The sequence below is a fragment of the Scleropages formosus genome, chromosome 14 (genome assembly GCF_900964775.1).
Source record: "Scleropages formosus chromosome 14, fSclFor1.1, whole genome shotgun sequence".
Lineage (NCBI taxonomy): Eukaryota > Metazoa > Chordata > Actinopteri > Osteoglossiformes > Osteoglossidae > Scleropages > Scleropages formosus.
Window position 1 is genome coordinate 26,584,927 of NC_041819.1, and position 14,261 is coordinate 26,599,187.

Consider the following 14,261-nt stretch of genomic DNA (forward strand, 5'->3'; position numbering starts at 1 on the left):
TGTTATTCGCCCTTAATGTATCCAATGCATGAAGTATTTTTGGGAAGGTGCCGCCTGTTGTAGAACAAGGTCTAAAAATAAAAGGTGACTCTTCGATCCTTAATTTCTCCTATCTTAGTTGAACATTTTTATGAACATTACTCCACATCTGTTTTTTCCCCTCTCGCCGCTCATCTATGGTGTGAAAAACCTGGTAACGTCACTCATAACCCCAGTTCTGCTGAACAAATTCATGGTGAATTAAAGCAGCCAGGCAGTTGTTAATGAGACTTTAGTCTGGAAGGTTCTGGCAGGGGTTCGACTGGCCTCTCCAACACCTCCAGGCCCTGGGGGCCCCGCAGGCGGGATTCTGTTCTAAATAAAGCGGGGGAACGCAGTGCAGCTGTGCGATGCTGTATTAAAAATGAAATATTAGTGTTTCCACACTTGGAAGCAGGAATGTTTAAATGCTCACAGACAAATGTGTGTTGTGTTCATTGGGAACATTTGCAAAACTTTACCACAGTAATGCCGCACACCATTGCCAACAGTACCAAATGACACCCGTGGCAGCATTTTATTGACTGTTACATGTGAGATATTAATGATTTGAAAAAAGATACATTGCAGCAGCAGCAGCAGCAGCAGCAGGAGCAGGGGGTTTGGTGGTGCAACGAGTTTGGCTGGGTCCTGCTCTCCAGTGGGCCTGGGGTTCGAGTCCTGCTTGGGGCGCCTTGCGATGGACTGGCCCGTCCTGGGTGTGTCCCCTCCCCCTTCAGCCTTACGCCCTCTGTTGTCGGGTTAGGCTCCGGCTCGCTGTGACCCCGCTTGGGACAAGCGGTGCGTGCGTGCGTGCGTGCGTGCGTGCGTGCGTGCGAGCGTGCGAGTAAAATCTGAGCGTCGCTCCATCTCGCCGCTAGATGGCGGCGGCGGGCGCTCAAGTGCTGAACGCAGCGCGATTTTACTACAGGAAAGACGCCCTTGAACCCCGCGGGACCCCCCCCCCCCCCCCCCATGTGTTCATACCCGAGACTGGACTGGCGTCTCCTTGGACAAAGGCTTCAGCGGAACAGTTACGTTTAAATTCCTAAAACGCTCACCCGTTCCGGCATATATAAACATGGGTCTCAAGAATATTTTGGAATCATAGCTAAATATATACTATATATAATAATATAGCCACTGAGGGGTAGTAGGTGGAACAAAGAAAGCGAGACAGTAAGTAAATGAAGGTAGAAATTCCGGAAATAGAACTGCTGGTTCTGGCTCAGTGCCCTGCTATTTACTATAGTACAATGAGAATAACCGCGGAGCCGCTGGAATAAATATATTAATCGTGCTGTTTGCCGATGGGCGAACTGCTCTCGCGGCAGGAAAGCGGTACCTTCGACGAGCGTCAACAGATGACGTCAGCGCGGTGAGGCGTTGCCTGGTTTGCGGCGGTGCTCAGCGCGGCGGCGTTGCCTAGCAACCGGTCGCTTGGCGCTGCAAACCTATCCTGCTGCTTGTTGATTGACCACGTTCACGGGAGGGGCGCCGCTCATTTTAACGGACTGAAACGGTAATGAAAAAATATTTGATGATACGCAATAATCCGACATAAAATCTGAAAACTGGCCCAAATTCTGTGGGTGAATTGCAGATCCAGACAGACAACAGGTCATTATGAATCCTTGGGCACAGCTGATCCAGGCCGTTTGCGGGGGCCTCGACCTGTTCTAGTCACTCTGCTCTGTTGTCTAACCGTGTTTTTTTTTTTCTGCCTCTCAAGACCCATCAGTGAGGTTCATCTGAAATGGCTGTTGTTTGTAAACAAATCATGAGCTTCCCATCACTGACACGATAACTTGACACTCTTTTGAAGAGTGGATTGCAGGTTAGTTTCATCACGTGAATACACTTTTTTCCTGTGAAGATGATGACGCTATAAAATTGTCTTTAGTTCTCTCGCTGATGTATATACAGATATATTTTTAACTACAACTACATCAGGGAGAGAATTTAACTATATTTCTATATAGTTAATATTATATTCTTTATTATCTATATTTCTTAACGCCAAGGCTGATTTTCTGGCGACCACTGGATCCAAGACAACCCCACCAGCTGCCGCATCTGCACCAGAGTATTACTGCCCTAAAGTGCGCAAAGACCTTCTAGTTCAAACTGTAACCAACTGTGCCCACTAAACTATCCCCCACTGACGCAATTGCACCTGCTTTACGTCCTGTGACGGTATTGGTTCGCTTTGATGCCGCTCTTTGGATCGTTTTGTCTGATTGGCTGCAGCCAGGCCTTAATGGCCCGCCTCTTGAGCCAAACGAGCTCCTGACCCCGCCCCTGTGTGCTGGAGCGGAAAAAGCTCTCCTGTTATCTCGTTCCAGTTCCGCCGGTATCCCCTCTGCGACGCAACCGAGCTAGCCCTGGCTCCGCCCCTCTGTGCCGTATCTCGTCACGCGATTGGCTGGGGGCACGTCACGATTGCCAGCCCCTTTGGACGAGCGCACGCTTGGTCCCGCCCCTCCGTGCCGGAGCGGAAAAAACTAGCGCTTGCCCAGAGCGCGCGGCCTGAGCGGGGGTGCGGGCGCGAGCGTTCGGGGACGCGCAGAAGTTCGTTTCGAGGGTAAAATAAAGGCGCGGACGATCGAAGACCTGCGGAGATGGAGGTTCCGTGTGCGGGAGCCGAAAGAGCGGAGCCCGGCGACAGCGAGCAGGACGACGAGGGCGATGTGTACGAGGTGGAGAAGATTATTGACATGCGAGTGCAGAAGGTGAGCGAGCGAGCGCCGCCGGAGGGCCGCGCCGGGGTCGGGGAGCCGGAGAGCTGGGGGGTCGGGAGCCGCTTCCTGCTGCAGCCGCCCCGAGGGGGGGGCAAGAGAAAGAGCGAGAGAGAGAGAGAAAAAGAAAGAGAGTGTCCTGCCAGCGAGCGGCCGCTCGAGCCAGCGGTGCTTGAACTCGTCACCTGACGCGTTTCTACCCGCGCACCGCTCTGCGAGCGCTCTCGCTGCAGACGTCGAGTCCGAGCGGAGGCTGTGTGGTGAGTGACAGCAGTGCACGCACTCACGCGCGCGCGCGCGCACACAGACACAGGGCCCCGGGAGCGAGGCGCTAGTAGTGACGTCACTCGATGAGACTTAATTTCACTGCGCAGCGCGTAGAAATTGAAAGTGTTCCGCACTCAGACAGCGAGCTGTTTGTTTGTTTGTTTGTTTGTTTGTTTGTTTGTTTCCTGGCCTCCCAGCTCTGTTTTCCTGTGACTGAGGTTTTCCCTCCTGGCCCCTGCCCACCACCACCACTAGTTGTACAGTAGAACATCAGAGGCCTCAGCGCACACACACACACAGGAACAGTGCCCAACAGACATGTTGCACAACAGTTATGAGCTGATAGGACCCCCCCCCCCCCAGGTCTTCTGGCACACCCCAGACATCATGTCGCGCTGCAATGGGGGGGTTCCACGGTACTCCGTCGTCACGAGAGGGTCTACCATGGCGGCGTCACGTGAAACCTGTGTGTTTGTGCACTTGTGTGTGTCTGTTTCTTTTGGGGGGGGGGGAATCTGTAACACTGGTTAAAAAAAAAAAAAAAAAAGGTTGAGCTCTTCAGAGTGAGTGAGCAAGTGCCAGAGAGCTGTGTGTGTGTGTGCTGTCGTCATCGCAGCGATAAATATGTGCGTGCGTGCACACACACACACACACGCGCTCCCTGTCTGGAGGAGGAGGTGTGTGGCTGTGGCCTCAGTTAGCAAGTGCTGGCAGCTGTCCTGCCTGGCTGATTCTCTGAGGACCTTTATATACACACACACACACACACACACTGGGGGGGTGGCTTGAATAGAGACACCTTTCACTTTGCGCACGCACACACACTCTTGCACAGTCCTGACATTGTAGGGCCCCTGTGTGAACACGCTCCCCGACGGCCCCACGTCTGCAGGACAGCGTCGCAGGTGCTTTGTTTGTTTGTTTGTATTTGGCTGTGCGTGCTGGAGAGGTGCCCAGCTCCGTCGTCCTGTTGGTGGGACCGTGGGCCTCTGCGACCGGCTCTGTGTGTGTGGCACGGCTCTGGAGTCGGTCCACAAAACCTTCGACTCCGACTCCAGTAACCCAGTAGTTGCTTCCGACCCCGACTCCGCAGCACCGGTGTGTTGAGCCCCGTCCTGCTCGCCGCGTGTGAGGACAGACGGTGTGAGACGAGCTGCTAAACACTTATGTCGCTGCAGGTGTCCGTGATGTCGCTGCAGGTGTCCGTGATGATGGCGATTGAAGGGAAATATTTAATTGCACAGCAGTGATTTCCGGGGGGGGGGTCCTGTCCTGATTTTTTTTGTACAAGAGGTTCCAAAAGTCCACTAAATGACAATCTCTCAGTGGGAGAAAGTGTAGGTCCATTCTGGAACTTTCCTTATGTGTATGCAGGTTGATGGAGTTGCTCCCTAGGTGTGTGTGTACACGTGTGTGTGTGTGTGTGCGCGCGCCTGTGTGTGTTGCTCGTGCCGCGGTTAGTCACATGGGCCCAGTACACTCCCAATACACCGCTCCCATCCTTCGAACCCGTGCTCAGGAGCGATCCAGGCTTGCCGCAAGGTGTTGCTCTGCACCCACGGCGCAGTTCGTCTGCAGAAATAGAGCCGCGTGGAACCCCCCATCCTGACCTTTGACCCCTGCGTGCCCATGTCCCGCAGGGGGAGGTGCAGTACCGTGTGCGCTGGAAGAACTACACGTCTGATGAGGACACGTGGGAGCCGGAGGCCCACCTGGAGGACTGCCGAGAGGTGCTGCTCGCCTTCCGGCACAGGGTGGCCGAGAGCAAGAAGGACACGGTGCCGGTGAGTCTCCGCCTCCTCCGGGTCATCGAGGTCATGTCTGATACCGGTGTGGTGGGGGAAGAGGGCGGGCTGGCGGGCGGGGGTGTCTCCGGCTCCCGTCCGGGCACCAATCCCAGATGAGTTTCCACCATCCTCCTCACCGTTATCTGGAGGCGTCCGTTCCAGCTTAAGCTCTTGCCCAGTGGGCGGGGCCTGGGGTTAGGCAGTGTACTTTTTCTGGGCGGGGCCAAGATGGGGAGGGGGTGAGGTAGTCAGCAGAAGGTGGGGTTTTGCCACAGCATTCAGGGTCAGTTATTGTTATTTTATGTCTTTCCAGCATTAAAGAAACAACAGCAGTAAAGCGCTGATACTTGTGTCCAGGCGACTGTTATGTTCCGGTCGGGACCCCGGTGGCGAACGGCTTCGGGTCGAGTTGTTATGCTTCCGTGTTCTTGATGGAGGAAGAACGGTGTGTTGATCCTGGGCTGCTGGACAGCTTTGCGCTGTTTGCACATCCTGCAGTGTAATGGTTTCCCAGTATGCACTGGCGCAGGGGTACACCTTCCCATCCCCCCATCCCTCCCTCCATGCTGCCGCGCGAATCGCACCCCCCTCCCCCCGACAGGCTGAAGCCACGCCCCCCTCGCATGCCCTCTAACCTCTGTGAAATCTCTGGAAATGAAACACAGGTGGAGCAAGGGCAGGCGGTAGGCTCTAGTGCAGGGCAGACGGGTCACCCGCAGGCAGCCGCGCCCCAGGGCATTGTGGGAACCCCCCAGGAGCAGGAGAAGGAGGAGGAGGTGTCAGGCGATCCCAGTGGGTCACAGAGAGACCCACCCTCAGAGGTAAGAGCCTGGCCGTACCTGAGCTCCGCCCACTTCTGTGCCCCCTCCCCCTTCCCCGTGGCGTGGGCGGGGCTCGCATGGCCGTGTTTGTGCGTGCTTTGTGCGGTGCTAGTCTGTGAGGGTGGAGGAGCAGCAGCTTGCGGTGGCTGTTGTGTTAGTAGAGTCCTAGAGTGTTTGCAGGGGCAGAGTCCCGTGTGCGTGTGTGTGTGTGTGTGTAGTCTTTCCACTCGTGTTCCTTTCCAGGCCTTTATTAGATTAACACTATGCTCAATTTTAGTTTTTTGGCGGGAGATCAAAGATCTTGCTGGGGAGTGTTTGCATTTCTGAAATGACGTGTGTGTGTGTGTGTGTGTGTGTGTGTGTGTGTGTGCGTGTGCGTGCGCGCGCGCAAACCACAATCCCTGCATTGCTTGGCCCGTTTTAATTTAAATGAGTTAGAGAAATGACAGAGATGCTCGTGGAACTGTTTTAAATGTCGTACAAATGCTCCCCCTCCCCTTACGGGAGTTTGGGGAAAACGAGCCTCAGAGTGATGGCAGAAAACAGCCCTTTGAACATCGTTCTCATATTCGATGTGGTTAATTATATACTGTATGTACATTAAAAAAGACAATGTAATGAGCTGTGTTTACGCTGATACTTCCTGAAGTGTCAGTCTCCCCCTGCTGTTGGGTGCTTGTGTCCACTTGTTGTTGTTGTTGTTAATAACGGTTCTCTTTGGTGCTCCGGGGGGGAAGAAGGTGACTCTTGTACCCAGAGCCACAGTAAGGGTTTTCATATCAGTTGTCACTAGAAGGTCACCGAAGGTCCACTTGTGACCCGCTTGTGTAACTGAAGGTTCCTCACTTTGCTGTAATAACACAGTGAGAAGTGACTGTCTCCAAGGACGTTGACACCCCCCACCCCCCCGAACCCATGCGTTGGCCCTGCAGGGGAAAGGCATGTTGCTGAGCCCACTCCCCTCTCCCCCTTCATCCATGTACTGCGTCCTCGAAGCCTGCAATGAGACACCAGAGCGCAAAGGATCATGGGAAGAGCTTGGGGCTCATGGCGCCACTGAGAGGTTTGATCTTTTGCAGCCTCTCTGGCTGATGGTGGCTCAGGTTCTAGAACAGCCCCCACCCCACCCCACCCCAACTACCTCGCACATGATATCGCCGAACAAGCGGTCGCTGCGTTCTCTTACCTTCCTTGTTTAGAAACAGAAACGGCGATACTGGCGTGTTCACGTGGCGAATGGCGATGAGCCGAGGGTGTTCCAACGGAGTTTGGCGATTGGCCCGTCGCCTCATGGGAAGTGGTTCTGCATGAAAGTGAAGCTGTGAATGGAATCCTCGAACCCTGGGCCCTCTGTACAGTGACTCGTCTTCCGCCTCTGTTCTCTCCCCTTACGCTAGAAGCTGCCGATGAAGAGCGACCTGTTCGACGCCGACTCGGAGAGCGAGGGTGACAAGAACAAGCAGGAGGAGGCGTCGCTGAAGAAGAAGAAGAAAAAGAAGAAGTCGAAGGCGGAGGCGGAGGAGTCTCCGGACACCTTGAGGAGAGACAAGAAGAAGAAGAGGCGAAGGAAGGAGAAGGACAAGTGGAAGCCGCTGCCGGGACCCGAGTCCGACGGGAACGAGTCGGAGGGGGCGGAGACGGAGCCGGCGCCCAAAAAGACGATCCAGACCAAGAAGCGGCCCGTTGCGCTGGAGGACGAGGACGACGAGGACGTCCCCGTGGCCCCCAAGCGTGTCGTGAAGGAGAAGCCGAGGGATGGAGGGAAGCTCAGAAAGGAGAGCAGAGCGGAGGGCAAGAAGAGGACACCCAAGAGGAAGGAACAGCGGTGCTCGCTCACCTCCACCGAGGAGGAAGAGGGAGCGGCACTGGCTGCCGCCGCCGAGGACGATCGACAGAGCGAGGCCCCTTCGGAGTCGGCCAGCTTGCAGACGGATGACACGACGGCCACGGAGAGCCTGGAGCCCCCGGAGGGCCCCTCCAAGGAGGCCGAGGCCAAAGCCAAGCAGAGGAGGAGCAAGGCGGAGGGTTTGAAGCTGCAGGGCATCAAGAACTTGATCCGTGAGAAGAAGAGCAAGAAACTGCAGCAGCACCAAGCGTCGCCGTGCGAGGCCACGCCCCCTCTGCGGGAGACCGCCCAGCAGAAGCTCAAGAGCCTGATGAGCGCGCGCAGTCTGAGCAGGACGGGCCTGGGCAGCGTCGAGGACGAGCACGTCCTCCTCTCGTCCGACTCGGGCGACGCCGCCTCCGTCCAGCGCAAAATCAAGGGCAAAGGGCAGGAGGGCGGGGCCCAGAGGGCCGCTCCCCCGAGCGGCAGCGGCACGCGCCCGAAGGACAGCGACGAGTCCAAGCAGGACGGAGCGGGCCCGGCCGCGGGTGCGAAGAAGCAGAAGGACACGCCGGAGAAGGACTCCCCCTCCACGAATCTGTTTGAGAAGTTCCTGCTGAACTGTGAGGCCAAAGACCGAGTTCCTCGAAGGCAGACGCTGCACGTGGCCGAGAACCGCGGAGAGCACAACCGTGTTCCCAGCGCAAAGGTGCATCTCCGCCGCCTTCCTCTCCGCCGCCTCCTTAAGGACCGCGGTTGCTTGAACTTTCATTGTATTTTCTGCTCCAGACGGCGGGGAAGCCTGAGAAGAAGGTGAAAGTGAAGGAGTGTCCGGCGAGCAGGCTGGACCACCGGGATGCCAAGAGCCCCGAGGGTAAGGTTGTCGATTTGCGGTGTGAGTCACGCGCTGTAGGCCACCGGGCAGCAGGTGGCGCTTTGCCCTCAGAAGGCATCTCCTCCAGGGTAGTTGCTCTGAAGTGAGATGGCACACTTACACGTATTCATTTAGCAGATGCTTTTCTTCAAAGTGTCTTACACTGATTTACCTATTTGTACAGCTGGAGCAATGTAGGGTAAGTACCGTGCTCTAAGTGTACTGCAGCCAGAGGTGGAACTTTTGACTCCAAAGGCGGGTAACTCCAAAGTAGCTCTAGCCATTACGATACCAGCTGTCTTAGTAAAAATGTGTAATGCGTGGGGGGGGAGAAAGAAAAAACTGAAGACAGTTTGTGTGGGTGTGTGTAATGGTGGTGGGCGCAGAGCCCGGCTGACGGGGTGTGTGTTGCGTGTCCGTGCTCTGGCCCCTGCAGCCCCGCAGCCCACCCACTGTGTGACGGAGGGCGAGGAGAGGCGGGCGAGGGGCGAGCGCTCGCCCGAGGGCAGGGAGAAGCCTGACGCTCGGAGTCGGCTGCCGGAAAAGGAGGAGAGGGCGGACGAGGCCCCGGCCAGGATGAGAACCCCGTCGGGCGACCCCCGGGAGTGCAGGGCGAGGGCGGAGGAGGCGCGCGCCGAGCAGCGGGACAAAAGAGCTGCGGGGGCCGCAGCCACGGTGACGTCCCCGGATGCATCGGAGGATGTGGGCGGAGCGGCGGCGGGGAGGTGGAAGGAAAAGAAGAGGAAAAGGGAGGACAGCGAGCCACGCCTCTACATCGCTTGCGACGACGGGCGAGAACCGCGGGAGCCGCCCACGCATGCCGACAAAGGCCCAGGTACCGCTCGCCACATTCCTCATGCTACTCGTAGGGACGATGGGTGCAGTTCAGGCCAAAGCGCCGTAGAAGAGTGTTTTCGATACGTTCACACGCCTGCTGACAGGGAGAACATCGTTGTCCCTCTCGGTCGCTGCTCCCGGTGCCTGACTGCAGCCACGCGTGGGAAGTGCTTACGCTGTGACGGCGTCTCCTGGTCTCTGCTCTCATACACACGTGTTACAGACAGGGGACAGGCATCTCTAAACCTGGGCGTGGACCTCAAGCTGGACTGGATGACACTGGAGGACTTTCAGAAACACCTGAACGGGGAAGACGAGGACTTATCTGGCGCAACAACGATATCACCTAGTGAGTGAGAGAGACGCACACGCGCACAGTCTCTCCACTGCCATCACGTCCCCTTGCAAGTGGATGCACCCTTCCATCCAGTGTTTGAGAGCTCTTTCCTTCCACCCCCACTCCAGCTGAGCTTCGTGACGCTGTGAAGAGCGGCGACTACCTGGCTGTGAAGCTGGCCCTTAATTCCAAAGAGGACTACAATCTGGATCAGGAGGTACGCTGTGTTCTCTGTGTGTGTGTGTGTGTGTGTGTGTGTGTGGCAGCAATGTAGATGCACTACTCAAAGAGCCCAAACAGTTGTTGGGCCCAAAACTGCTCACGTGACCCTGTCGAAAATTCCCTTATGCTGTATTATTGGAACCTTTACAGACAATTTGCATGCGTGATATATAATGCACACAAATGCATGAATGATGTTACATAACGGCTTCGTTATATAATCAGCTATTCTCACGATTCATGTTAAAATAATGGTAGAGTACACATTATTCGTGTGGATACAAATATAGAGTAAATAGTCTACTGTATTCATGAATGAATGATGATGTTTTTGCTTGTTAGTAATATTAAATATGAGGTAAATAAAAAAAGGGAATCGCAGACAATGTTTTGTAAGCAAAGCACAGTTGCTGCTGGACACACAAACGCTGAGACTGAAGAAGACATACGGTCCTTTGCGGTAGTGTGGTCAGCCCACGTGTTGGACGTTGCGACCAAACGTCGGGACTCGGAAATGGATAGGAAGGGTAATGGGAGAGTCACGTGTGACTGATGTGGGACGGACCGCTAAACTAAAGGGCGGTTTTCATTCAAAAAGCAGGAGAAGATGTACAAATGAGTGAATGATGATCATCATCTTAATTCGGGGCTCTTGAAGGAAAGAAAGAAACAGGCTCCATGTCCAGTTAGGGAAATGGTTCGTGCGAAGCACAAAGTGGGCCGACTAAGGTGGGAAGGATAGGATGGATGATGCGGTCGGGAGATGAACGCTAATGCTGATGCCCCCCCGCCGCAGGACTCGAGCGGGATGTCCCTGGCGATGCTGGCGGCGGCCGGGGGGCAGGACGACATCCTGCGGCTGCTCATCAAGAAGGGCGTGCGGGTGAACGCGCGGCAAAAGAACGGCAGCACCGCGCTCATGCACGCTGCGGAGAAGGTACCTGGCGGACCGTCCTCCTCCTTGCTCGGTCGAACGTTTGCTCCACGTCGCCGCCCTCCTGGTGCCCCTGCGCCTTGCCTCTTTGTCTCGTCTTCATTCACCTGTGCGTTCGTTGATGCTGCTGAGAACGTACGGTGTCCGCTGCGCTTTCCTTTCCTGCTTCGTCCTGCTGCGGCTGACAATGACGACGAGACAGAAATGTCACTAGAAAGATGTTTGCTTTTGGCTCCAGAGTGGAGGCTCTCTTTCTTTCGGACTCAGTTGCAGATGTTGTTTCATTTCCCTCATGTGGGGTGTGTTTTGTCACTCTCCTTCATCTAACCGGATTCCTGTTTTCCTCCCTCCCTCTGTCCATCAGAACTTCCTCACGACGGTGGCCATTCTGCTGGAGGCCGGGGCTTTGGTCAACGCCCAGACGCTGAGCGGCGAAACGGCCCTCATGAAGGTGCGTTTGCGTCGGATTCAGGGTCGAGGCACAACAGAGATGCGGACCAATGATGGAAGGGACCGTGGTACTGAGGAGAACCTTTAGCGAAGGCCTATTTTGGAATGACAAGGAAAGTATTTATCAGAGTACAGAGTAGTAATGGGAACACAAAGCAGCCCAACAGCAGGAGTGGAGCTGTCCTCCCCAGTGAGAGCAGTGAACGCTGTATGCGCTGCGGTCGTACCGGTCGGCTCTGCGCTGTCTGCAGGGGGTGGCTCGCCTTCTTCCTGGAAGAAAATCCTCCTGCTGCCTCGTGCTTTGAAGGCTCAACTCCGGAAGTTCCTCTAGAGGATAAACAGTTCACATGTGGAGATGATGTGGCTCTCGAGAACAGCACGGCGGAGTCGCTCTCTAAGCGCCACGCAGCGAATCGATGCTCAAGGCTCTACGTGTCGTCCCGTACCGGTGACACATCTTGGTAACGTGACTCGCCCGTGTCTGCCGTTAATCCCTTTCTTTGCGAACGTACTGCGTTGCAGGCGTGTAAGAGGGGGAACGTGGACATCGTGCGCCTGCTGCTCGAGTACGGTGCTGACTGCAACATCCTGTCCAAGCATCAGACCAACGCCCTGCACTTTGCCAAGCTCAACAACAACATCTCCGTGTATGAGCTCATCAAGGAGCACATGGACACGTGAGTGTGCGCTCAGTGGGGCGTCTGGGTCCAAGAGGATTCGCTCTCGGCAGGGATGTGTGCGGACCCACACCTCACCCCATCTCCTCTCTTCTCTCCCCTCTCCTCTCTACACACTCGAGTGCAGGCTGTCGAGCGTTGCCGAGGAAACCATCCGGGCGTACTTCGAGACGCGGCTGGCCGTGCTGGAACCTGTCTTTCCTCTGGCCTGTCACCGGCTCTGCGAAGGTCCCGACTTCTCCCGGGAGTTTAACTACAAGGCGCCATTACACAGTCCTGCGGAGGGTGAGGACAGCGTGCACGCCCAAACACACTCACACACGTGCCCTTCAAGCAGAATGCGTTAGTGTGTGGATCCTGCACTCGGCTCAGCCCCTCCCTGCCGCTCGCTCGCTCGCTCGCTCGCTCTCTCTCACTCCCCCCCATCTCTCCAGGGTCAGGCATCCTCCTCTTCATCTTCCATGCCAACTTCCAGAGTGTGATCTCAGCAAGGCTCTGTGGGCCCTGCAGTGTCCATGCCGTCGTGCTCAATGACAAGTTCCAGCTGCCCATCTTCCTGGTGAGTCGTGGGGGTTGTGGATCCGGCTCACAGGAGCACGCCACCGCTAGATTTGCCCGCAGTTCCTGCATTTTTAATAAGCTATGTTGATGGTTTTACACGTGTGTGTGTGTGTGTGTGTGTGTGTGCGCGTTCCAGGACAGCCACTTCATCTATTCGTTCAGCCCAGTCCCGGGTCCCAATAAGCTCTTCATCCGCCTGGCCGAGGCCCCCACTGCCAAGGTGAGACGGCTGTCGATCGCAGGCCTTTCACTTGAGCGCTGGGCCAACAAATGGGCACTGCTGTGCTTCTGGAGGGTGATCTGACTCGCAGCCCTGGGGGGGACAGCAGGTCGCAGCCCTTCGCCTGGCACAGTGCTCTTATGTTGTGGCTCTCGATCCATCTGAGCTTTTAATTGTTTTGCTGTGATTCAGCAGTTGATGGAATTGGTCACAAGATTCCAAGTGCAGTAAACTACATGTTTGCGTAGTATCCGACGTGCCTTTCTAATCGCAAAATTGAATTTGGACTGATGAAAGTAAAATGTTGTGAAATGTTTGAGCGCTCGCAAGAGGGAAGGTGGATTAAAAAAGAGAGTATTCCACAGAAATTAATAATTAATAATCGTTTAATGCATCTTTTGCATAACTCGCATGAGGATGTAGTTGATGACTCAGCTGGAGCGTGAGGGATCAGGAGTCCTCCTCCTACACCACCACAGCTTGACAGACCTGTAGGAGGGGGGAGGGGGAGGAGGAGGATTTGCCTTCATGCTGTGTGTTTGGCCTGTTTCATCACACCGGTGTTGCCCTCGTTCTGCGCCCCTACACGGGTATTTTAAGTGACTTATTGCTTGTTTAACTCAAGCTGGTTACTCTGAATTACCCATAATGTTTAAGTAACTGCCCTGTGATGGATTAGTGTCCCATCCTGGGTGCACTCCGCCTCGCAACCTTCGCTTCTGGGATGGACACTGGACCTCCACAATGTTTGGAGTGATGCGTGTTACACTTGTACAGCACGTTTATTTAGCTGCAGTAATTCAGGCCACATTTGTTGTTCAGCATTATTATTATTATTATTTTTATTCGGTTTATTATCCTTATTATTATTCAATTAATAATAATAATACTGTGTTCCTACTTGCAGTTTCTCACCTGTGTCTGCAAGACCTGAGCTCGTTTCCCTATGTGCCCCTCCAGGTGAAGCTGCTGATTTGCGCATACCGAGTACAGCTGCAGTGATGTGTGTGCGCAGACAGAGTCCAGCTGCACTCAAGCGCAGTCCAGACCAAGTTTAGGGTGTTCCGGTTCCCTAGCCTTGTCCCATAGGCCGCGCCACCCAGGACGAGAGCGGTGGCCAAGTTTCCAAAGTAACTGGATGTCAACACTATTGTTTCGCTGGGAGCTTCAGCCTAGCAGTGGTGGAGCTGTGGCGGGCGGGGTCAGCGCGAGGACCAGCGCTCCAGCGGCGGTGAGGACCCAACATCCTGCCCTTTTTCACAAACCTCTTTCCACGAACATGAGGCTGGCTGCTGCCCTGGTTTCCTGGCCTCACGCTGCTTTTCGAGGTGGTCAAGGGCTGCTCTGTGTCGGGGTGGGTTTGCTCCTGAGCTCTGCAATGTTCACGTTCCACTTTATACTGTTACTTTAATGTATTACTTTGCAGTTACTCCCCTTACTGGGTCTTTCGTAATCTGGCCTCTCCGGTCTAGATGTATATGGCAGTCTAGTAGGGTCAAAGGTCAAGTGCTCCTTCCCGTTGCCCCGGGACCAGAGGATTGGGTGCGCTGTGGAAATTCCAGGGAAGGCACGGTTTGCTGGTATCGTTAACATTTCAGCAGCTCGCTCTGTTCTTTGCCTCCACCGCCCCCACCTTGTGCTGCCATGACACTGGAGTTCCCTATTGCTCCTTATGGGATCCCAGGGGCTGGAG

General features: G+C 55.2%; 1 protein-coding gene across 5 annotated transcripts; it reads left to right on the forward strand.

The window, feature by feature from the left end:
- The first annotated feature begins 1,141 nt into the window (after window positions 1-1,141).
- Window positions 1,142-13,604, forward strand: mphosph8 (M-phase phosphoprotein 8). Of its 5 annotated transcripts, XM_029257868.1 has the most exons (17): window positions 1,144-1,540; window positions 1,751-1,855; window positions 2,043-2,750; window positions 4,664-4,807; window positions 5,476-5,631; window positions 7,029-8,165; window positions 8,246-8,330; window positions 8,767-9,165; window positions 9,391-9,516; window positions 9,633-9,721; window positions 10,523-10,663; window positions 11,025-11,111; window positions 11,633-11,787; window positions 11,915-12,072; window positions 12,222-12,346; window positions 12,485-12,568; window positions 13,529-13,604. In XM_029257868.1, the coding sequence occupies exons 3-17, from the start codon at window positions 2,640-2,642 to the stop codon at window positions 13,568-13,570; spliced, it is 3,039 nt and encodes a 1,012-aa protein (XP_029113701.1). In that variant the 5' UTR covers window positions 1,144-1,540; window positions 1,751-1,855; window positions 2,043-2,639; the 3' UTR covers window positions 13,571-13,604. The 5 variants fall into 5 exon arrangements, with proteins under 5 accessions (XP_029113703.1, XP_029113701.1, XP_029113702.1 ...); XM_029257870.1 differs by having other exon boundaries at window positions 1,142-1,855; window positions 7,032-8,165; XM_029257869.1 differs by having other exon boundaries at window positions 1,144-1,855; window positions 2,364-2,750.
- Window positions 13,605-14,261: the final 657 nt, after the last annotated feature.

Excerpts from the sequence above, each read along its gene's own strand:
- mphosph8 (XM_029257869.1), top strand. The coding sequence starts at position 2,640 with ATGGAGGTTCCGTGTGCGGGAGCCGAAAGAGCGGAGCCCGGCGACAGC. Across the intron at positions 8,166-8,245 it reads ACCGTGTTCCCAGCGCAAAG|ACGGCGGGGAAGCCTGAGAA; the intron begins GTGCATCTCCGC and ends TTTCTGCTCCAG. Across the intron at positions 12,073-12,221 it reads ATTACACAGTCCTGCGGAGG|GGTCAGGCATCCTCCTCTTC; the intron begins GTGAGGACAGCG and ends CCATCTCTCCAG.